This window comes from Saccostrea cucullata, unplaced genomic scaffold (assembly GCF_032062105.1).
Source record: "Saccostrea cucullata isolate Sc308-1 unplaced genomic scaffold, CSIRO_AGI_Scuc_v1 ctg5166, whole genome shotgun sequence".
In the NCBI taxonomy this organism is placed as follows: Eukaryota; Metazoa; Mollusca; class Bivalvia; order Ostreida; family Ostreidae; genus Saccostrea; species Saccostrea cuccullata.
This window is the reverse complement of record NW_026929800.1, coordinates 1-24,801: the sequence shown is the minus strand read 5'-3', so window position 1 is coordinate 24,801 and position 24,801 is coordinate 1. Positions and strand designations below refer to the sequence as shown.

Below are 24,801 nucleotides of genomic sequence, written 5' to 3'. Positions count from 1 at the left end.
AGGGTATGTCAGGGACATCAACAATAGTGGGAAATATGGTATAATTTAAGCATAACGGGTTATGCAAATTATCCCATGTTTCCCACTATCGTTGATGCCCTGACATACCCTCCTAACTAGACAGTGATTCCTTAAATAAATGAGTGTTGATCAAATACTTCATCCCTTAAAGTACATGATCAATCTGCACAAAATATATACTGTCCAAATATGATGAGAATACAACCAATATAAAATAGAGATCAACGTTCATCATCAACCCTTTACATCAGGAAATGAAAAAGAAATCTATGGGAAAAAACAAGCAAACTTAAAAGTCCTGTATTAATCAATCCTAGCTTTGATGTACAGAATGATCTGAGTTTAATGGGGGGCTGAGCCTGATGTGATTAGCAAAGTAATTAGAAGAAAAATGGAGTCCTAGTTTAGTAAAAGCTAAGCCACTTTTAATTAACCATCCATGTTATGATCCGTATAGTCCAAGAAAAAACATAAATACACATCTGCAAATCATCAGTATGGCCTTAAGTCCTAAATGAACCTTCTATACTTATTAATTAACCCTTCCCCGTGATCAATACATCGCCTCGCCTAGAATTAAAATATTATCAGAATTTCAAAGAAAACCCTTCAAGCATATGCAAATAAACTGAGCTCATAGAAAAGCTTTTATTCTAACTTTATTCTGCCTAATTGTCAAATCATTGACGTTCAGAGAAATCCAACCTAATGAAATAGGTGCTTCACCACAATAAAACTCTTGGATCACAATTAAATTTTAATTAACACTGCAGTAATACTGGACTCATTAAATTTGTATAGCTTCAATTAATGCACAATAAAATTGTACAAGACCTCTGGACAAACAGACCTCTTCTAACATTATTTCCAACAGGGTCTGTTTCTTTCTTCTCAACATGCTTCCATTGACTCTAAGTAGTGCATTGGTACAGGAGCTTGATGGTTTGCTGAAATCCTATTAATCAGGAAATTAAACGGAAAGTTAATTTCTACCCTGCTCACTATTAACAGGGCCACATGCAGTTACTCAATGTTGACTTAACTGCACGGTACCTGGGTACTCAGTGTTGACAAAGTCTTGTAAGAAATTTCGTTGATTGTGCTTGAAAACTAAGTTGTAGCATATTGCTAATCAATTTTCAATTAACTTTACCTTAGTATTTCTGGTGACAATTAATCTCATTGTTACATCATTAATTTCTTCTATGCACCTGGATTGATAGATAAGGGGGCGTATATTGCAGTTGTTTTTGTCCTGTCTGTCTGTGTGTCTGTGTTTGTCTATTTATCTGTCTGTTGTCAACTATAACCATTGCCATAACTTTTGAACTGTGAGAGATAGAGACTTCATATTTGGTATGCATACTCCACTAATAAAACTTTTTCAAATGACACCAAAGTCAATGGCCTTGTGCCCTTGACTGTGACCAATATGTTAAAAATAGCTTTTTCAAACTTTTGCTATAACTTTTGAACCATAGGAGAAAGAGACTTATTAATTCATTTTAATATGCATACTCCACTTATTCTAACAAGTCCTTTCAAATGACACCAAGGTCAATGACCTTGTGACCTTGACTGTGTCCTATATGCTAAAAATAGCTTTTCAAATTTTGTTGCCGCTGTTTCACAAACACATTTTTTTACCTCTGTATTGAAATCAACAATTTCAATGGGTTTTTTTTCCAGCAGTCAAATGCATTTCAACATGCTGTACCCTAGTTGATGAGATGTTGGACTGCTACAACTGTTTTCTGACATTCTTGAATCATCATCATGATAATTGTTTTTTTTAAAAACAAACAAAATGCAAATTACGTTAAATTCTAATTTAAAGATTTATTCCGATTAAACAATCAAACATGTAAAAAGTTTTTCCGAAATGTGAAAATCTTCCCTTAAATATCCGTGAATAACGGATCTTTAAATATGAGTTTGCAAGTCATCCAAAACAAAGGCTGGTGATAATAGCCTCCCTACATGCAAAGAGATTCATCAGAATGGAGCAGATCTATACAGGAACCATACAATATCATGCCCACAGCAGCTTAACCAATAATTCAACGTCCACACAGACAGGGTTAAAAATTCATCTGGACCTCCATACTGCAGTTTAGCTATACTTTCTGGCAGCATACTTCAAATATTGAACTTAAATTCTCAAGAAGTAAAGTTTTAATTTTTTAAGCATCAAATTACATCTCCACTTGCAGAATTTCAAGTGAATTAATACGAAGTGCTATGACATTTCTTTATTTTAAGTACTTTACGTAGGATAGAATAAATATTTTTTAGTAATTAACATTTTAATGTACGATCCATAAAGGTTGAAATTTTGATCATATTATTCAATCGAACGCCTGGGAATTTCTTATCCACAATGAGCTAGTAGACAATTGTATGGCATTTTTAAAGTTTATGTCTTTGACTATAACCATTTCTATTGAATCACATATCCTACATTAGGGGACTCCCACTTCTCATTCTGCCACCCACTGCTGCCAGCTCTGATTAAGATGAATACAGAAATGGTTTGGATAGAAACTTTAATTCCCTAAAAATGAATGGACATTCAGTCATAATCTATCATCAACACATTAAAACACAGGCAAGCTTGACAAAATGTCATCAATCTACGAGGAAGCAGCAAGCTAATAACATAGAGAAGCTCTGATGGAAAACCTAAATTAGCTCCCGATTTCACCTCTTAATGAAGCCTTGTTGGTAGAACAACAATTACTATAAGCATCTAAGACGCTTATAATCAGTTCAATTGATCATCTAACTTGAAACAAAAAAAAAAGGTTTGGAGATTTATTCCTGTGGCCGATTCATTTGTCTTGAGGATTTTGATCCAGCAATACTGTTTCAGTGCCCACTTGACATTAGAGAAGAACAAACAAGAGTTTTAAGGACTGCTTTGATCTTTCATTGATTTCCTTCTGTTTCAGAATTAGTTTCTTCATAAAATAGAACGTCACTTATAGAAACCGAAAAGGAATACACCAACTTTATATGTATCTTTGGCTGGAGAAAAGTACAAAACAATATCTTATTGCTAATACATATTATTATTATAATAAATGACTTAAAAAAACAACAGAGAATCAATAAACAATGTTATATATGGAAACTCTTAAAATGACACTGCTTCGGAATGAGGAAAAAGCTCCACACAAGAAAAGAACTCAAAATCTAAATGTACAAAACACCAAAGGAATATACCAAAAATTTCCTTACACTGTACATTATTTGACTCTGAAGTTGCATAACTTCTTTGCAACACCATCAATGATTCACTTTTATCATAATTTATCCTAAAACTTTTGACTGACATTTAAAAATTCATGAAACATCATTTTCTTGTTAATATTAGCAAAAGTATATAAGAAGATTCTTGGGTAAAACTTTGACCCCCACCCACCCATGCTGAAAAGCATTTTAATAGTTCTCACCACTCAATGTCAGATCAAATACAGCAAGATTCCTTAAATTTGGACAGTTTCACAGTCTGCAAATGAAGTCATTCTTCATTTCATTAAAAAAAAAAAAGCATAAATATTTAACAGCAGAACTTCCATATGCTGTTCAAAACTAACAATCTAAAGGGGAAACTATTAAAAATCAATTGAATCATCATGTATTCTCAGTTGAAATCATGCATTCTAAAGCGGTAATTGGTTATAAACCATAATGTTACATAATCCACTCTCTGTTATATTATCTGCATTGATGTCATTATATTAACACACATCTTTAAAACACCCACAAAGAGACAATTTAACACTAAAGCAAATTCCAAATTGTACAAATGCAGATGCAAAATTACAAACATGCTTGAAGCACCACATGCTTTCAAAAATAAACAGTGCAAGATTGTTTAGTAATATCACTTATGGTAATTAGGCATAAACATACCTTTCAACACAGTGTCAATTAATCCAAGACTATTTTATAAATTTTTAAACAGGCCTTAATGCTTCAGTAAAATAACAAGAGGCTTCAAGCAAAGAACAAAGCACAGCAGAGAGAGCAACCTTATAAAAGTATTGGTGTAAATTTTTTCTGCTTCATCACAATTGACCTCTTTCTTGACCCTATGAGGAGTCAATCAAGCATATTATAAATATAGGTCATGTGAAACTCTAAAGATGCACCTACACCTACAGGCACCTACAATTTGGTAAAAGGATACAAATGCAAAACTTAGAGTTATTAGTTCTTCAAATTAGTGTTGGCAAATCGGACGATTTTTAGTAACCGCGGTTACTCGCTTAATCTTCCGATCGAGTACCCGGTTACTCGGATGATTTTTTGCTATAGTTTCCGTTTTTATTATTAACCTCATCTATTTCCTTATTGGTAAAAATAAGCCACAAATGCGACGTATATGAATTTTATTTTATTTGCAAATACAAACTTTAAAAAACACACGTCTTCGAAGAATATTAATTTTAAATGTCACTTGAAACGGCCAGTTTGTTTTCGTATAAGAAAAAAATAATCAACACATGAATTAATATACCCTGTAATTGCTGGTTGTTTTGGTAAAAGGATACAAATGCAAAACTTAGTTACTAGTTCTTCAAATTAGTGTTGGCAAATCGTGAAAACTATAATCAAAACAAATCGATCCCAATCGTGAACCAGTAGAGGAAGCCTAACGGTAATTAACGGCAATTAAATTAGGGAAATGTGTAAATATACATTTACAAATAGCATAAAATCGTTTTATACGTATTTACTATGAAAAATTTATTTTTATCCGAGTAACCGAATAGCAGTTTTACTAACTGATACTCGCATCGTTCGACGGTTAACCGGTTAACCGGGTACTCGTTGCCAACACTACTTCAAATGCATGTCAGATACAGCATGCATCTATCAATCCACACCATAACTCCACACCATAAAGTTTTGTTTGAAACCTACTTTTGTCACCTGCACTTGAGCAGTCATTGCACATGAAGCTTATAAAATAGGTCAGAATCTGGAATATACATCACAGTAAATAAACAAGAGGCCCAGGGGCCACATTGCTCACCTGAGCAAATTGGCTGGGAAAAAGCACAAATCAGATCAGAACTGAAAAGTTTACTGAAGGGGGGGGGGGGGTGAATTTAAGACTACTTGAGAATGCCTTCATATTAATACAGCATATTACTTTGCTGTTCTTGATACAAAAGATTTGTTAAAAACATTTTCTTCCCATATGTAACTTCATAAAAATTTGAATTTGATTCCCTTTGTTTCCCTCCCTACCCTAAAGGGCCATGATTTGAATAAATTTAAATCAGGATTTGAACAAACTTAATTCTACACTACCCAAAAATGCTTCCACATAAATACTAGTATCACTGTATCACTAATCATGGCATTGCTATTCTTGAGAAGATTTTTTAAAATATATTTAAAGGTTAAAAATGGATCCCCCATTGTGACCCCACCCTATCCCTGGGGGTTATAATTTGAACAAACTAGAATCTACACTACCTGAGATTGATTCCATACAAATATCACTAATCATGGCTTTGAAGTACTTGAGAAGACAATTTTTAAAGATTTCCCTATCTAGTCCTATGTAAAACTTTGATCAGCCATTTTGGCTCCACCCTACCCCCGGGGGTCATGATTTGAACAAATTTGAATCTACACTACCTGAGGATGCTTCCACAGGAGTTTCATCTTTCTTGGCCCTGTGGTTCTTAAGAAGAAGATTTTTAAAGATTTTCCCTATATATTCCTATGTAAAACTTTGATCGGCCATTGTGTCCCCACCCTACCCCCGGGGGTCATGATTTGAACAAACTTGAATCTACACCACCTGAGGATGCTTCAACATGAGTTTCAATTTTCCTGGCCCGGTGGTTCTTGAGAAGAAGATTTTTAAAAGATGCCATTAATTTTTCAATAATTCATAATTATCTCCCCTTGAATCCCCTTCACCTAAGGATACTTTGTGGCAAGTTTGGTTGAAATTGGCCCAGTGGTTCTTGAGAAGAAGATGAAAATGTGAAAAGTTTATGACAATTAACAATGACGACAATAACTACGACGCTGACGACAGACAACAGACAAATTTTGAGCTAAAAAAGACCCCATATCTGTAAATTTGTTAGGTCCTACCCCTCTAAGCTAACCATGCAGTAAGTGACCTTAACAATGGGCTTATTAAAACAAGAGAATGCGTCTTTTGGCAGAAACTCTGATAGATTGAAAGAATACTCCAAAGACTCTTGACTGAGAATTTCAAAGGATGAAAGTTCATTACACAGCTGAATGATAAAGATCTGGCAAATGCTTTAATCCACAGCATGTAACTATTAAAATGAAATTGGAAACCCACCTAAATATATAATGATAAACTCTATATATAAACTACAAGAAAGCCATCAATTCATAGGCACAATGCACTTTGTCTGCTAGTTTCTACCGTTTCTTGTACCAAATGTAGCTGCTGTCAAAGCAACAGACACCTGGGGGAATTTTCCTGGGTCTATAACAAAGTGACTTATTTTCTATCCCCCAACTGCAACACAAGCCTGTGAGTAATTTGGTGATGAATTATTCAATACCCTCAGAATAGACAGTTACAATTTTATTTTTGTGAGCAGTTATCTTGGCCATCATAATTAAACAGAACTTAATGACCAATTTATGGAGTAAATGAGCTGCTGCTTGTATCGGTGGAATCTTCCTGTGGTATATCTTCTATTAGTCTGCCCCCACTGTTTACGGTTTCCTGATCCATCTGATGCCTTCGTGGGGACATTAGCCACCATCAGTCAATAGATGGGACCCTGATACCAGCCTCTTTATCTGACCAAAAGAGGGTCTGAACGCTGGGGAAAACATCTGTAGAGATAGACATCAAATGGTCAATTAAGATCAGCTTGTTGATATGAGTGTGTCCCAAAGTTGTAATATGTACAATCTATCTACATCAACTTGATAGGTAAATCACAGTCAAGTCATTGTATTTACTGATGGGTAGCATACTATTACATGTAGCAGTCTTCATCATTGCTGCTAAATATAGTCATCAATAATCAAAGTACTGAAAGAAGTGACTGGTCTATTGAAAATGTCATATCCATACAAAAATAGAAAAAAATTCCTCAGCATTCAAGAAAATACGACACACCCTACGAGAAATATGCTTTTTGTAAGATTTTTGTAACCAAGCCCATATTAGCATGTTAATTAGCTTAATGTTCATCAAGTAATGCATGTGAACAAATAAGGAAGAACTAATAGAATACAAGTTGTTTTCACCTTTGAGAACTGAGATGAAATGGACCACTACATCTTTTGCAACTCAAAAGGGGATTAATTGAATATCGTCAGGAAATACCCCTTCCCTGCAATTTTGATGGGTGGATCACTGCATTACTGTATATCCAAAAGTACAAAAAAATAGATTTTAAAATGTATAATAATGAAGCTGGATTTGTCCTCTGAAATCAGGCCCTGTTAGGAGGGGACAATAAAATCAATAATGTCATCAAGATATTTAATACTCAAAAATATTATAATATATAGTGTCAGAAAAAAGTATTAAGATTTGCAGGTATATCAATTTTTTTCTTGGTTTTTACAATATGAAAATTTATATCTTAGGATTTCTTTCCCTAAAAATCTTACTCTAATTGTCTTTTCTTAAACTTTCTATTCTTAAAAATTGATCTTTTTTTTAAACTCAAGAAAAAGAATTTGACCTTTTATGTGGATTTTTCATGAGTTCCTCCATAATATTTACACATGTCCTCTAATTGACTCAAACATACCCATTAGAAAGTATTGAAAAAAGCATATTCCTAACTTTATGTATCAACTATAAACCCCTTTAAGATCACAATTACAGTAATATTGATGTACATACCGATGTCACTACAATAGTTATATCCCTAATAATGACAGCAACAGTTATTCATTTGAATAAGGCAACGTTAAAGTGAAATTCCTTTGCATTATAAATATTTAAACAGAATAGTCTATTTATAAAAAAAACCCGTCCCACTTCTTTGATAAATTATTTGAAGGATATCGTAACTTTTGCAGATTTTCAATTTAGGCATCTGTTAGATTTAGTCAATGTTTGACTATGTTGACTTCTGATCAATAAGACAGAGCTGAATCCATTACACTGTAGATTCAGGGAAAATTAACAGACATTTCCCGCAGTTACTCCATCTATAAATCTAGGAAAGTGTTACTTATTAGGGTGCTGAAACAGAGAGATTGTTAGCTTGGTTAAGAATACACCAAGCTCCAGCAAATCTTCCCTCTGTTAAATGACTGGTCTAAAAAATAAAGCACAATGCCCGGTGTTACGTTGATAGATGGCCTTTGCTCAGGCTACGTGTAAAATTTCACTAACTTCTGTTTACAGATCTTTAAGGAACCAAACTCTCTTAAGCTTGCAAATTTTGTCAATTGTCTCAGAGAAATTGTTTTTCTTCTTTTTAACAGATCAATAACTTGAATTAAATGAAAAATTCCTTTTAAACACACAATTCAAACAAAAACAATTTGGAAGTAAGAAAAAAAAACCTAAGACAAAAGAGCGTGCTCTTGTAAAACAGAAAATCAATGGTTCTGGAGGAAACCTTGTAGTGTTATCCAATAAAAAGAGACAGCAACCTTGCCATCAAACTGACAAAAATTTTTTAAAATAAAAATCCTTAACAAATTAAATCTTTTAAAAATATATATGCATACTGTTTGGTAGCCGTCATTTTTAGTTTGTAGAACAGAGTCAAGGAATATTTCATTTATGGCTACTGACACTGTCTGATGGTCAACAAAGCTGTTATATAAATACTGCAATTACCGATATATATGTAGAAGAAGAACTGTGTGTAAGTGTGTTACAGGAAAGGAGAAAAGGAAAGGCTGGACTGAGAATCAAACAAGGGACCTCTGCATCAAAGGTCAGGTGCTCTACCAACTGTGCTATACCCAGGCAGATATCCATGGCTCAATCCATTACATGTGTACTCAAAAATAGATTGGCTCAATGTTTTTGCCCCATTCCCTTGTACACTTTATATATTGTTTAACTAGTTTACCATAATATATCTTTATTAGGATATATTCATCAATGGAAAAGGCATATAAAGTCCCATTCATAATGACACTATCCTGCAATATTCTAGATTTTCTCTGAGCTGGATCTGGTAAGAATCCAGTAACAACTCATATTTGGTGGTAAATTTGTTTTTCTTACAAAGTATCAAAGTACTAAAAGAACAGAAGGTCTAATTTATATCCACAATAAATGTGAGACACAACATGCTACCATTCAGATAATGATATTTGTTTTTTGTCTTGCCCCCTGCTTCATTACAATCAATGCGATGTTCTGTTCCCTCGTTAACACACCTAATAGGTAAACAATAACTAACGACACATCCAATACCTAAAATAACCCAGCTACACTGGGAATACACGAAAACTAGGAAAATTAATCGTGCACAAAGATGTTAATGTGAATCTATCACCATTCTGGCTACAAAAAATGAGAATATTATGAGAGTTCACAGTCTCGCTTCCCTGGAGAGCCCTGTGGGGTTCAGCAATGAGAGCTTCTATAATAAATCCGAGTCCAGTTCAGGTAGAATTGTATCACTCACCCAATGGTAATGACGGAATTCTCATCAATCAATAAAAAATATCATAGACGTGTTCTCCTGACTTCTACTTTATAAGGTGTCAAATACAATAGGTTATAAGTATATTAATTTATTCTTTATCGGGCAATAGTATCCTAAAATATTATAAATATTCATATAATATTATTGCATGCCCAAGAAAACATTATGCTACCAAAACATACCAGGTACATATATAGTAAAAATTGCTGCTAACTAGTTTAGGTAAAGATTTTGTCTGAATAATAAACACTTCCCAATTCTGATACCAACATTATTCACCATCTTCAAACCATCCCTGTTTAGTCTCTCTCTCTCTTTCTCTCTCTCTCTTTCTCTCTCTCTCTCTCTCTCTCATGCTTAAAATAATAAAAATCATTTTATGGCCTTTGCTTTCCTATTGTCCATAAAATTCAAAACATGGGTGTATAGTACCATTTTTATGAGTTTAATTGCTTCTCTATTGATAAACACATTAGGTAATCAATCAAACTTGCATCAGAACCAACTGATAAAAAAGATGCAATTATTCAGGCTGTTTGTACATTTTTCCCTTAATTGAAGTCATGTGTTCTCCTAAAAATCGTTTTGGTCATTTGTCTTCAGGGATGTCTGGGAATGACAGAAAATCCTCTACATCACATCCGGCACAATTTTGGTAACATCTCCTTCATTTACATAGGAATGTTAAAGCGCTGCACTTTAAATATTCTATCAAACTAATCAAACTCTGAGATATACGTAATATGATGTCATATGGTAAGTATGTAACAGAGACATTTTTGTGCCTCTGCTGGGGATTGAAGGCGGGGCTCTGGCTTGCTAGTCCAGTGCTCTACCAATTGAGCTTAAGTGTTTACCCACTAGCCCAAGCTCGTAGGATGCCATGTATCTTACACTACTACAAGTATAATGTAAATTATAAGTCTTATAGAAATGAAATGAAACATATACATGTAGAAAGAAATATAAGGAGATAAAAAGTTTTCAAGCTCAAAAGTAAAAAAAAAATACAGGTTTTGGTGCAGAGCAAATACAGACCTCTGGAACATCGAAAGTGGGATCAGGTGTTTTGTAGGAGTGAGCATCCCCTGCCGATCATTCACATCTTATGATTATTGGGAAAAAATGGGAAAATCTGTCGACTATTCAGTGTGTATTGAATGACCTAACAATTAGTATGAAAAACGTCAGTCAACATTTGACTACATGATGTCATGTATTTGCTGACAAGGTCATTGTTTGGGCTTTGGAACTTATGAAATAATGACTTTAAGCGAGGTTGCTGATATTCTTCTTTCATCGACTTGTTTGTCAGTAACTTACCTTGTTTTAAAAATTGTTCATGCACAGAGCATGCTCTTGCGTATCTTATCAAGATATAACCCAATCTCCCATGCAGAGTTGTCGTTCGTTCCTCTCTCAAACACCTCTGCGATGGGCTCACGTCAAGATTTTTGACATAACGTATAAAACGTGATATTTGAAGGATTGTTTCAATTTAAATTAATAGTTCTGTATTGATTTAGTAATTATCTATCTCAAAACTCAGACATAATCATAGAAATTGATTTATAATGAATTAAAACAAACGCACTATTTCTCGTGTTTAACACTGTGTATACGCGAGCCAACGACAGAGGTGAATGTATGAGCCGATGGTAGAGAGTGGATATAACCCTGTATGCAGATGATAAAGGTATAACCAAACTCAATGGTTCTTGAGATGTCAAAATGAGAAAAGTAGGCAACTGATATGGATGTCTACAACCATGAGAATCTTGACAGATGCCAGACACCTTTCATTTAGCTAACTTAAGCCTTTGCCTCAGGTGAAATAAAAAAGTGAACATGCCTCAATTAGACTCTGTTCTTAAATTTATAAAAATATCAATATTATTAAAGCATATTGATATGTAATTAATTTTATCAGCAAAATCCTTTCATTTCAAAATACATGGTGGAGTAATCTCAATATCCATGCAGTAAAAGTAAGGTAGCAGTCGACTTTTCCTATCAAAACACATTACCCAAATAGAAATAAATGTGACACAGACCATTGCATAAACACAATAGTGAACTAGAATAGTGCATATTTCATTTCAAGAATATTGATGTGCATTAACTCCATAGGACTTGCATTGATCCTGAATAATTCAAATCAATTAAAAGGCAGGAAAATGAAATTCCCTTATATTAATACTGATGAAAATGACATTTATTGGCAGATTATTTTTCCAGTGTTTCTTTTTTCCAAATCCAATCAATGTTTACTAAAATTGTATTCATAAAAATGAAATTTTAAATCAGACAAAGCAAAACAATTAACTACATGTAACAAACCGCCTAAATGAATTCACACTAGAAGAATATCCAGACCTCTGGCACATTCCAAAGACTTTAATGAACATCAAATAGACTGTACATACAGTGGTACTTCAGTTAATGTTAGAAGGTAACAAAGCTAGTACCCAATATTCAAATGTAATACAGATTCTGATCAATTCAGAGGCAGTGATACAATAATTTATAAATTTTTTTCAGTGTCCTCTCAATTACTTTGTACACTTTTAATATGAGTTTTGCAAAACCAAAATTTGGTTTCCTAAACTATTACATGGATGTAAGTTGGAAATGGCCCATGAATATTCCAACTCTTTATCTGTATGGTCTCTTTTATATGATCAAAACTGGAACCTTACTCTAAACTCCACTTCAAACAACCAATCATAATTTCTGACAAGTTTGTATGATTTTGCTGAGTTTCATCACATATAAACTGTAAGATATCAGATGACCATCTCATTGTATGACACATTGATTCCGCGCCACTGCTTGATATTTCATGAATAGCTGATCACAAGGATCATCTCTCAGACCGCAATGGAGATCAATTCCCGCCAAAAGAAACCTTCAGTCTTCATTGACATGCCACTTAATCTCGGGACCATTTCTTGTGATTGGCTGACCATCTGAGCTGGACTTGTATATCGCTAGCCAGACAAGAACTTAAATGATATTAATTGGTCAACGTAAGCCATGTATCTTCAGTCAGTCAGCAATCTCCGAAATCCATTAGGGAGGAAATGCCACAATCTCTTCAAGGTCCTCAAAACAGTTTACAGGAAAAAAAAATATATTCGACAAAGAACAATAAAAGAGTTTCAATGTGTTGAAGATTACAGGAGAAAGAACAAGATTTGGCTTGGGGGATTTGTGACAATTGATGTTGGCTGCTGGCAGTGTTAAAACATTTTATTTCTGTACAACTTCATCATCAATGTAAATGTCAATGTCCTTTATTTTCAAACAAAGCAAACTTAAGAAAACAAAATTCCACTTGAAAGTTTCCAAATATCATTTTGAACAATCCCTATCATAAATTTTTATGAGTTAAAAAAACATGAGTGTACAATGACACAGGTTCTGCAAAGTGAAGTATACACTGTATCTTCATACATTACAAAGTCAAACTTGGAGTTAAATTCAGAAAAATCTTGTACTAATATACAGTAAAAAGATGCCTACTTATTTAATCTTGTCAAAAAGCTTTTGATTTTTTTTATATTACCATCTATTACAGCTCCACCCAACCCAACATGTACCATGCAGTTTGCAGAGATGTTTTCAGTTCTCAGTAGTGTATACATGTATGATGTTTGTTCATGTTGGTTATATCCAGGTTAATTTTCTTACATTCATCTAATGACTGGAAATCATTTTGAGTATGTTACCTACATATTATTTTAATTTCTATGTGATGCTATTGGTTTGATTGAAATTGGATAACTGATTTTTTTCAGAATTGGAAAATATACCATAGGAAGTTTATAGATGACATATGACAGACAGACAGACAGACACTGGAACTCTCCAACCACAGATTAGTTCACTGGAGTCATTGAAAATGTGTATCACCTAAAGGGATGAGAAATTAATACTCTTTAGTGCAGACACAAATGTTGAAGGGACAGAAATTTTGCTAAATTATAAAGTTGTGGAAACAGAAACAATGCGCTAGGATTAAACCCCTACCTTGTCATTTATCAGACGAAATGCACGCACAATTCAGATGTTGATTCTGCAGGTACAGACAGTTAGAGGACCACTACTTCCTGACCCTGTGTCTACATTATTCATCTGAAGGTTCAGCTGAGGTACAGACAGTTAAAGGATCACAACTTCCTGACCCTCTGTCTACATTATTCATCTACTGGTTCAGCTGAGGTACAGACAGTGAGAAGATCACTACTTCCTGACCCTGTGTCTACATTATTCATCTGCTGGTTCAGCTGAGGTACAGACAGTTAAAGGATCACTACTTCCTGACAATGTGTCTACATTATTCATCTACTGGTTCAGCTGAGGTGCAGACAGTTAAAGGATCACTACTTCCTGACAATGTGTCTACATTATTCATCTACTGGTTCAGCTGAGGTACAAGGATCACTACTGGTTCAGCTGAGGTCCTGACATTATGTGTCTACATTATTCATCTACTGGTTCAGCTGAGGTACAGACAGTTAGAAGATCACTACTGACTGTCCCTGTGTCTACATTATTCATCTGCTGGTTCAGCTGAGGTAAAGACAGTTAGAGGACCACTTTTGTCTGACCCTGTGTCTACATTATTCATCTGCTGGTTCAGCTGAGGTAAAGACAGTTAGAGGACCACTACTTCCTGATCTGACCCTGTGTCTACTGGTTCAGCTGAGGTGCAGACAGTTAAAGGATCACTACTTCCTGACAATGTGTCTACATTATTCATCTACTGGTTCAGCTGAGGTACAGACAGTTAGAAGATCACTACTGACTGTCCCTGTGTCTACATTATTCATCTGCTGGTTCAGCTGAGGTAAAGACAGTTAGAGGACCACTTTTGTCTGACCCTGTGTCTACATTATTCATCTACTGGTTCAGCTGAGGTACAGACAGTTAAAGGATCACTACTTCCTGACAATGTGTCTACATTATTCATCTACTGGTTCAGCTGAGGTACAGACAGTTAGAGGATTATTACTTCCTGACCCTGTGTCTACATTATTCATCTACTGGTTCAGCTGAGGTACAGACAGTTAAAGGACCACTACTTCCTGACCCTGTGTCTACATTATTCATCTACTGGTTCAGCTGAGGTACAGACAGTTAAAGGATCACTACTTCCTGACCCTGTGTCTACATAATTCATCTACTGGTTCAGCTGAGGTACAGACAGTGAGAAGATCACTACTTCCCGACCCTGTGTCTACATTATTCATCTGCTGGTTCAGCTGAGGTACAGACAGTTAAAGGATCACTACTTCCTGACAATGTGTCTCCATTATTCATCTAATGGTTCAGCTGAGGTACAGACAGTTAGAGGATTATTACTTCCTGACCCTGTGTCTACATTATTCATCTACTGGTTCAGCTGAGGTACAGACAGTTAAAGGACCACTACTTCCTGACCCTGTGTCTACATTATTCATCTACTGGTTCAGCTGAGGCACAGACAGTTAAAGGATCACTACTTCCTGACCCTGTGTCTACATTATTCATCTACTGGTTCAGCTGAGGTACAGACAGTTAAAGGATCACTACTTCCTGACCCTGTGTCTACATTATTCACCTACTGGTTCAGCTGAGGTGCAGACAGTGAGAAGATCACTACTGGTTCAGCTGAGGTGCAGATCACTTCCTGACCCTGTGTCTACATTATTCATCTGCTGGTTCAGCTGAGGTAAAGACAGTTAAAGGATCACTACTTCCTGACCCTGTGTCTACATTATTCATCTACTGGTTCAGCTGAGGTACAGACAGTTACACTACTTCCTGACCCTGTGTCTACATTATTCATCTACTGGTTCAGCTGAGGTACAGACAGTTAGAATATCACTACTTCAAGACCCTGTGTCTACATTATTCATCTACTGGTTTAGCTGAGGTACAGACAGTTAGAGGATCACTACTTCCTGACCTGTGTCTACATTATTCCTACTGTTCAGCTGTCAGACAGTAGAATTATTCATGTGTCTACATTATTCATCTACTGGTTCAGCTGAGGTACAGACAGTTACAGGATCACTACTTCCTGACCCCGTGTCTACATTATTCATCTACTGGTTCAGCTGAGGTACAGACAGTTAAAGGATCACTACTTCCTGACCCTGTGTCTACATTATTCATCTACTGGTTCAGCTGAGGTAAAGACAGTTAAAGGATCACTACTTCCTGAACCTGTGTCTACATTATCCATCTGCTGGTTCAGCTGAGGTACAGACAGTTAAAGGATCACTACTTCCTGAACCTGTGTCTACATTATCCATCTACTGGTTCAGCTGAGGTACAGACAGTTAAAGGACCACTACTTCCTGACCCTGTGTCTACATAATTCATCTACTGGTTCAGCTGAGGCACAGACAGATAAAGGATCACTACTTCCTGACCCTGTGTCTACATTATTCATCTACTGGTTCAGCTGAGGTACAGACAGTTAAAGGATCACTACTTCCTGACCCTGTGTCTACATTATTCACCTACTGGTTCAGCTGAGGTGCAGACAGTGAGAAGATCACTACTTCCTGACCCTGTGTCTACATTATTCATCTGCTGGTTCAGCTGAGGTAAAGACAGTTAAAGGATCACTACTTCCTGACCCTGTGTCTACATTATTCATCTACTGGTTCAGCTGAGGTACAGACAGTTAGAGGATCACTACTTCCTGACCCTGTGTCTACATTATTCATCTACTGGTTCAGCTGAGGTACAGACAGTTAGAATATCACTACTTCAAGACCCTGTGTCTACATTATTCATCTACTGGTTCAGCTGAGGTACACACAGTTAAAGGATCACTACTTCCTGACCCTGTGTCTACATTATTCATCTACTGGTTCAGCTGAGGTACAGACAGTTAGAGGACCACTTTTGTCTGACCCTGTGTCTACATTATTCATCTACTGGTTCAGCTGAGGTACAGACAGTTAGAGGATCACTACTTCCTGACAATGTGTCTACATTATTCATCTACTGGTTCAGCTGAGGTGCAGAAAGTGAGAAGATCACTACTTCCTGACCCTGTGTCTACATTATTCATCTACTGGTTCAGCTGAGGTACAGACAGTTACAGGATCACTACTTCCTGACCCAGTGTCTACATATTCATCTACTGGTTCAGCTGAGGTACAGACAGTTAAAGGATCACTACTTCCTGACCCTGTGTCTACATTATTCATCTACTGGTTCAGCTGAGGTAAAGACAGTTAAAGGATCACTACTTCCTGAACCTGTGTCTAGATTATCCATCTGCTGGTTCAGCTGAGGTACAGACAGTTAAAGGATCATACTTCCTGAACCTGTGTCTACATTATCCATCTGCTGGTTCAGCTGAGGTACAGACAGTTAAAGGATCACTACTTCCTGACAATGTGTCTACATTATTCATCTACTGGTTCAGCTGAGGTGCAGACAGTTAGAGGACCACTACTTCCTAAACCTGTGTCTACATTATTCATCTACTGGTTCAGCTGAGGTAAAGACAGTTAGAGGACCACTTTTGTCTGACCCTGTGTCTACATTATTCATCTTCTGGTTCAGCTAAGGTACAGAAAGTTAAAGGACCACCACTTCCTGACCCTGTGTCTCAATATTCATCTACTGGTTCAGCTGAGGTACAGACAGTTAAAGGACCACTACTTCCTGACAATGTGTCTACATAATTCATCTGCTGGTTCAGCTGAGGTACAGACAGTTAAAGGACCACTACTTCCTGACCCTGTGTCTACATATTCATCTACTGGTTCAGCTGAGGTACAGACAGTTAGAGGATTATTACTTCCTGACCCTCTGTCTTCATTACCGGTATTCATCTACTGGTTCAGCTGAGGTCCATTCACTCTATATCATGAATGATTAATGACTGACTACAGCCATTAAGTTTGTACTTACAATACCACCGTAAACATGATTTGCCAGCAGCTAGAAAAAGATTGTATGAAATATTAATATAGACCTGCATCTACCACTATATAGGAAGAAAATGAAAATTATTTCATCTTCATATTGCACACATGTCAATATTTCATCTGAGCCAAACCTAGTGTTTGCAATAGATCAGAAACCTGAGAATACATTCTCCTTCACCCTTCCTCTTTATTCTAAATGTGTTTCCAACAATGCTGCAAATTATAATAGAAAGCTTTTATTCAAAAAGTAACCATTTACTTTTGGCATGATGGAAATGTTAAAATACCCCTGTATAGCAAAATGAAGCACTTAAATAACATTAACATTCTACATATGTACACATGTATTAGGATAAATTTAAGGTAAAATAATTGATAATACCCTGCTACTTTGTATTAAAGGTAATCCAATACATGTATAAGCCTGTTATCTATATTTATAGTCTATTGGGGGTGGGGGGCTACAATATATGCTGAGACTGACTAGAGTGAAGAAACAACTTGCTGATTGCTACCTTGTTATATTTTGGGAATTTTTTCATTTTCCATTCCCTAACTACTGAAACTCTATGGTTCCTTATGTTTGGAAAAAGTATGTATATACAGAAAAGGTTCACATTTGTAAACTGGTCATAAAATCTTACTTTTGATCTGGTTCCTAGTCATCTATTTTACATTAACAACTCCAACTTCATTGTCCCATCAATAAAGTACAAAAAAAATCTTATATCATCTCCTCCACTTCAGTCCATAACTCAAACACTTTATTTCTCTACATTTATATCAACAGCCTTCCAACATGCAACACAAAGTAAACAAATCTATAAAACTACAATTAATAATGCATCCCCCCAGCATATGTACTATCTCATGCCTCTGTTGATGTACTGACTAGGTAGTTATCAGCCATACTTTGTCAGTTAATTAATACAGAAGTGTCATTTCTGTGTATTTCTGCTCTATTGGGGAAAAGAGGAAAAAACGATGTGCTGGGTATGATGTGGTTCAAATCTTACATAAGCTGAGTTTGAGATTATAACGTTACAACTTCAAACACTGAATTAAATTCTTGTGAGAACAATATTGCTTTTAAAATCTGAAGCAATTTATAAAAACTAACTTTTAACTTTCAAGGTGAGGCATAAAAATACATACTATGAGTATGATCATGATGATATCACTTATATTTGCGAGTGTTTACCGGTAATTTTCAGTGTCTTCTAACTTTATGGTATGAAAAGACACATGAATTCATGTCTATATGTACAGTACCATGAAATACTTAGTTTAAATTTAAAACAATTAAAGACAAAACAACACATTTGATCCCAACAAAAACAATTGTTTCTTCAGTAACCTGCTGATGCAGATCATAACATGTATGTCTCTTTACTTAACTTCCTACCACAACAAAGATGTCTGGACTACTGCAGTAGACTGAGAACAGCTAGACAACAGAGAGGGATCTATGTGTCAGTTGAGTATCTGTGTGAAAATTAATTTCCTCTGGGATCAGTTTGTAAAATAAAGGCTTACAGCAAGTTCCTGCCAACATTCTCTTCATGGATAAACATGGGCATGCATGCATACTGAGTACCCATATGTAAAATAAAGATTTCATTTCTTGCTGGTCCACTAGTAAACTTTTAATTCTCTTCAAATAAGTTTATTTTTACCAAAAAAGAAAGATATATAAAATACATGGTTACTGTCTTGAAATATAAGCGATATTTGGGTGAGGGACCAAGGGTAAGAAAACGTGATAGAGGGCGAGGCTTGCCGAGCCCTCTTACGTTTTCGACCCGAGCCCAAATATCGCTTATATTTCAAGACAGTTATCATGTATTTTGTTTATCCTGCAACAAAATTTTACATTTGAACGTCCAAAACAAGCTATTTCCGACAGATTTAGGCACAACTCTGCAGTTGAAACTATGATGCCATGGCGTAAACATTGCAGTATACGTGACGTCACAATGCTTTTAGAACGTCGGAATACATGCACGAGGCTTTATTAGGGCAGTGACCGGATAAAGCTTTGGTTTATTAGGTTACCTTTATTAGGTCATTGCAAGGGGTAGTTGCAGGATAAATACGTATATGTGTTTTTTATAAAGAATAAAACAATTCAGGATAGCTTCACAATGTTAGGAATTACTCAAAGTATAGTGATCGAGCTTTGCTCTAGTATCTTTTTGAAATCAATCTCTTTTCAAATATTCAAAACACAGTGATGTGAACTTTTCCTAGATATATAAATTCCAGCGAATGTGCCCTTTTCCCACATGAATGTCAAAAGAACATTAGAAAGGACTTTACTGAAAACTTTTGAATTACATGCAAATAAGCATTATTCTATTAGCATAATTCTGGTGGTTGTGGAGTGATAATGATCTTGTTTTGGCTTTGAATTGTACCCAGATGAACATTTTCTCTGAAACAACAGAGTTTTGGTCTTTGTACAGTTATACAGGGATCTTGTTCTGTGTTCCATATTTGGATGACTTTTCCATGGCAAGTTCGAGTGCAGTATGCTTTTGTACACCTAATGTCACCCTGCTGCAACAGGACAAAAATCAATCTTCGTATCACCCAAATCACTCAATAAAACGCCGAGGGATTAACAAGGATTTAGACACGAAACCTGGTCAGCTACAGCAAATGTATTTGTGTAATTAATTTAAAAATGCTTCATTGCATCCAGAGTGTGATTAAGATGGTTGTATTAAAATTTGATTTGGACCAACTGCTAATGTCTAAGTCTGTGCTTAATCACCTACCCATATCACACAGAGCCAGAATCGGGGTCTTTAAGCCTCTTCAGATAGCGCTCAGCTTCATCATTATGGAGCACAATGGTCCCTTTTACTGATATTGACGAACAGTATCACTTTAATGCAATTGTCAATATTTGCACCGAAGCAAAACAGAGCTTCTGATATAGAAAGCAATATTGCCATAATTATAGAGTTTTCCTTCTTCCCTTTGAATAAATCTGTGACATACATTATCTTTCGGAGAATTTGACCCTCCTTTATATGAAGAGATTTCACTTATGCCAAGTGAAAGATGGTTTTTATGTTTCCAATATCACTTCATCTAAATTCCAATGTTCAGAAATTTTGTAGAATTTAATTTTTTTTTACATAATAAGGAAGATTTGTAAGAGACATTTTGTCAATTAATATAAATGAGTTTCCTATTGGCTGGGATGGACTAATCCACATTAAATTTGGGATTAATCCCAGCAAGGGAAGACTTCTTTTGAAATAGCAGGCTTTTCACATTAATCCTACACATTTGATTGCAAAATCCGATCAATCACCACCCCGGCTATCAACAATCCAATAAACTTTTCAATAACCTATCCCAGAGCAATGTATGATGGGAGGAAAATTAAGTTATAAGATATCTGATCCATCAGTACCAAACACCAGTGATACAGAACAACCTGTCTCAGAGATTATTTTCATAAACGGCCAACAATCCTCACTTAATTTATCAATGATATAAGTGAAATAGTCATGTTTTTCAAAATACCAGTAGTCAAATTGCAATTTCAAACAGATCTACAGTCTAGTTTTCACTGGCCTCATATGTCATAAAATGCTTCCATATTTGATTAGTTTTTTGTGGAACCATATACTGCTTTCTAAATGTATTCCATATAAATAAATCATTTCTACCACTCACAATAATTCATCCACAATAAGGTCAAGGTTTTGTGATTTCAAAACTGACCACACACATGACCTTGACATCATGAGGATGACAATAATTAAGACTCCTAACTAAGTTTCAAGATTTAGACTTTCCCCTAGATGTTTATAAATTATTGTTATTGAATCTCAATTCTTCCCTGAATTCTCCACTTTTACTAATAAGCATCTTAACTGAAAGAATATACATGACTGTATAAATAGAGGTTAAATTTAGTCACCTTATTCATGGTAACCTCATTCAATAAGAGGACTGCAATATAAAATATAGATAGAGTAAGGTAGAATCATTACTTTGACAGCATTGAAACAGAAAATATGTTTTAAAAATTGCTGCTGACAGCCATGAAACTAGAAGAAGATTTCTCATTGATGACAGACAAATGGCAAAAGATGGCTACACCGATAATGAACAAAACAATGGCAGAACCGTGCTTGAAGAGCCCTCTAATGGCCCACACCACCAGAACGAGAAACATATCAGAGTTATCAAATTAACTATACACAACTAACAACTGTATAACATTGTTATTTTCATTACCAAATTATTCCTATAAACTTAATTGCATGACCACTGAAACAGCAAGAATTTTTGTAACTTCCACATGATAATGAAAAAGACATCAATTGCTTTTCTCTTTCTTGGTTTTCTTGCAATTACACACAATTTCCCTCATTTTTTATGACACACAATTGACTATGAATGATGTAAACTGAAGTAAATGTAGAGAATGAAAGAAACAAGAAAATTAAATCGAACACTGCCTGAGTTATCTCATAACAGGTCAGTAGGCCATACGGCTAACCCAGAAACTTTTTAATTAATTAAAAGTTTGCAGCCTTCCCATCCTACTAGGAAAAAAATTCATTCATGTTCCCTGATGCTGGAGGACCGTGTGTCAAGGTCATCTGGTGATGTAATCTTCTGAGCAAGGTACCATCATATCCAAGAAACACAAAAGGTAATGATGATTCATAATTGATTGCAAATGACTCCAAGATCTAATGTTGATCAATTACCTGCATAACACTAATTTTGATCTGTACCACTTATCATTCATTTTTTATAGGTGTTTCCCACTTACTCCACCCATGGGAATATGTACAACTCTTTGTCAGGTTTAAATAAGCAAACTTGTGATGTGAGGTTTGCAATACCTCACCAACATCTTTCCTGTTCCAATTTAACATCTTCTTCATTTCTTCTTCTCTAAGAATTAAATCAAAACTTACTAGGAATGTATGTCCAGAGTAATACACTTTATAGCTTGTTTGTCTCTGTCCTATGCAGAAATTTCTTCCTTATATCCTAATATCCTAAAGTAGAATTTTCGGTTGGACAGTGTATCCATGCAAGCAAAAAAGAGAACAAAAAGTGTTTAAAAAGCGCTGTAGTAAAGCAGTCTTTGACCTGACTGGTCTCAAAGAATGCTTTTAATTTTTGTAATTGTTCATGGTATTTATATGGTGTTGTTCCAAGAATGAGTCCAGGATGGAATAATACAGGTACCGAAAAGAGACCCACTATATATAAATACCTTAATGGTCACAGTTGCAATCGGTCATTGTCTGTGGGCAAAATAATGTTAGCACATGAAGATTTGTCAAAATTTGAAACTTATATCACTTGGACATGTCAAGATAGGAGGGACATACAAAGTGTTTTAGTACCTGGGCTTAGTGAGGGGCAATTTCTAATGGTGAGGTAGAAATGATGTCTTAAACTGAAGGAATAATGAAGACACTCAAGTGTAGACTACATATATTGTTGTCAGTATGAAACTGGCAGTTTGTTAGAGCTGACTTTTTTGACAGTTTGTGAATTTCTGTGATAATTCTAAATCACAAGTTTAATCCAGTACACCTGTTACAAACTAGACTGTATTTCAACACCTTTTTGAGAGAAGTATTATTCTCTAGCTCAGACATCAATATAAATTCTATACAAATTGTTAAAAGCTCAGTTAACGATTGACTAAATTCTTGTCTTTCAGACAATCGTATATTTTGACTTTTTACCCCTAAATAATTCAATATCATAACACAATATTCTGAAGCTCAGAATTATTACAAATGTATAATTATTAATTCATTTATTTGTTAAATGTTTCCCCTGTGAATATACTTGCTACAGAGCTGACATTTTTTAATGCTCCACTACTAAATGCTCTGTGTCTATCTTACTGTCATCTGGCTTCTCAAATGCATTTATGCCCTGGCAGTACAACATAAATCAAATGCACTGCATATACTATGTTGCACAACAGAACTGTATCCAGTCAGTCGTTCTCAGGTGTACAATATCACAAAAGGAATATTGCACTCTCTTCTATTCCAAATGAGTTTGAAAAGCAAATAAATCTTTACTGATCATATTTATATCTTTCCACACTTTTTCTTGTTATTTAACTGATTTTTTTTTTTAGGAAAAACTGATTATCTCAGGAAAAATGTTTTAACCTAAAATCCATTTGAGAAAACAAACATCTCAGCCTGTTCAATGATAATAATAGATATCAGTTGGAGCAGTAAACTGTTTGTCTAAGTAAAGTATTGACCTACCAAACTTTGTACTTTTCTTCTAATCTACACAGAGCAGTCAATTCAAAATCAATGAAAATTTCATTGAAGTGAAAGATTGACTCCATAAATTTTTCATGTCATAATGCAATTCTCAAGTTATTGTTAACTAATTAGCAATAAGTGGATGTAGATTTTCACTTTAAAACCTTTTTCAACAGAATTAAGTTGTGAATAATAAATTTATTACCACTTTGTATTAGAGGTGAAGCAATGATTGTTAGCGAAATTAAAGCTAACAGGTATTGAGATAACATGATCGCAGTAGCCAAGTTAATATCACATAAGTCCGATCTTTTTTCTTTTAATGTCAAAAGTTCAACGACTTTACAATTCAATGCTAAAATATTTCAAACGCTCGAATGTTATGACAATCAACCGAACAGTTTAAAACCCGATCGTTATTGTTCCTTGATGGGGGGTGAGGATTTTATTGAAGCTTACCTCGTTTGACTCCGAACCCCAGGAAATGCATAAGGAGCAAGCATGATGCTACTGAAACCATGGCAAACCCTTCATCACCTCACACTGAAAATCCATGGAACACTTTTACTTTGTGTCAAATCGCTGTTTTAAAAAAATCTGTGAACACTGCATAGCATGTGGGACCAATAGACACTCCGAATCGACATCTGAGAGTCACCGCGCTAGCAAGGTGTGCGAATAAATGCCCGCATCTCCGCTGTCCAATCAATACTCGTTATTCGGAATGAAATTGTCGTTCCGCCAATGAGAGCCGCGCTCATACCCGTCTCCGCGTGTGCCCTAGTTCTCATGCATTGCTCAATGAAATTACTATGTACGTCCGATTCCACATCAGAAAGCAGATGTCCAGTCTGGGGTTCACTATAACTTATTTAACTTCAGTGCACTAGACCGAGGGAA

The 24,801-nt window shown here is 35.4% G+C and overlaps 1 protein-coding gene across 1 annotated transcript in view; it reads right to left on the bottom strand.

Moving 5' to 3' along the window:
* LOC134282216 (protein turtle-like) overlaps positions 1-24,572 on the bottom strand; it is a 37,830-nt gene extending 13,258 nt beyond the window's left edge. Inside the window, exon 1 of the mRNA XM_062764648.1 lies at positions 24,361-24,572. Within this exon, the coding sequence (XP_062620632.1) occupies positions 24,361-24,421 (61 nt within the window). The 5' untranslated portion in view covers positions 24,422-24,572. The remainder of the gene's footprint in view (positions 1-24,360) is intronic.
* Positions 24,573-24,801: the final 229 nt, after the last annotated feature.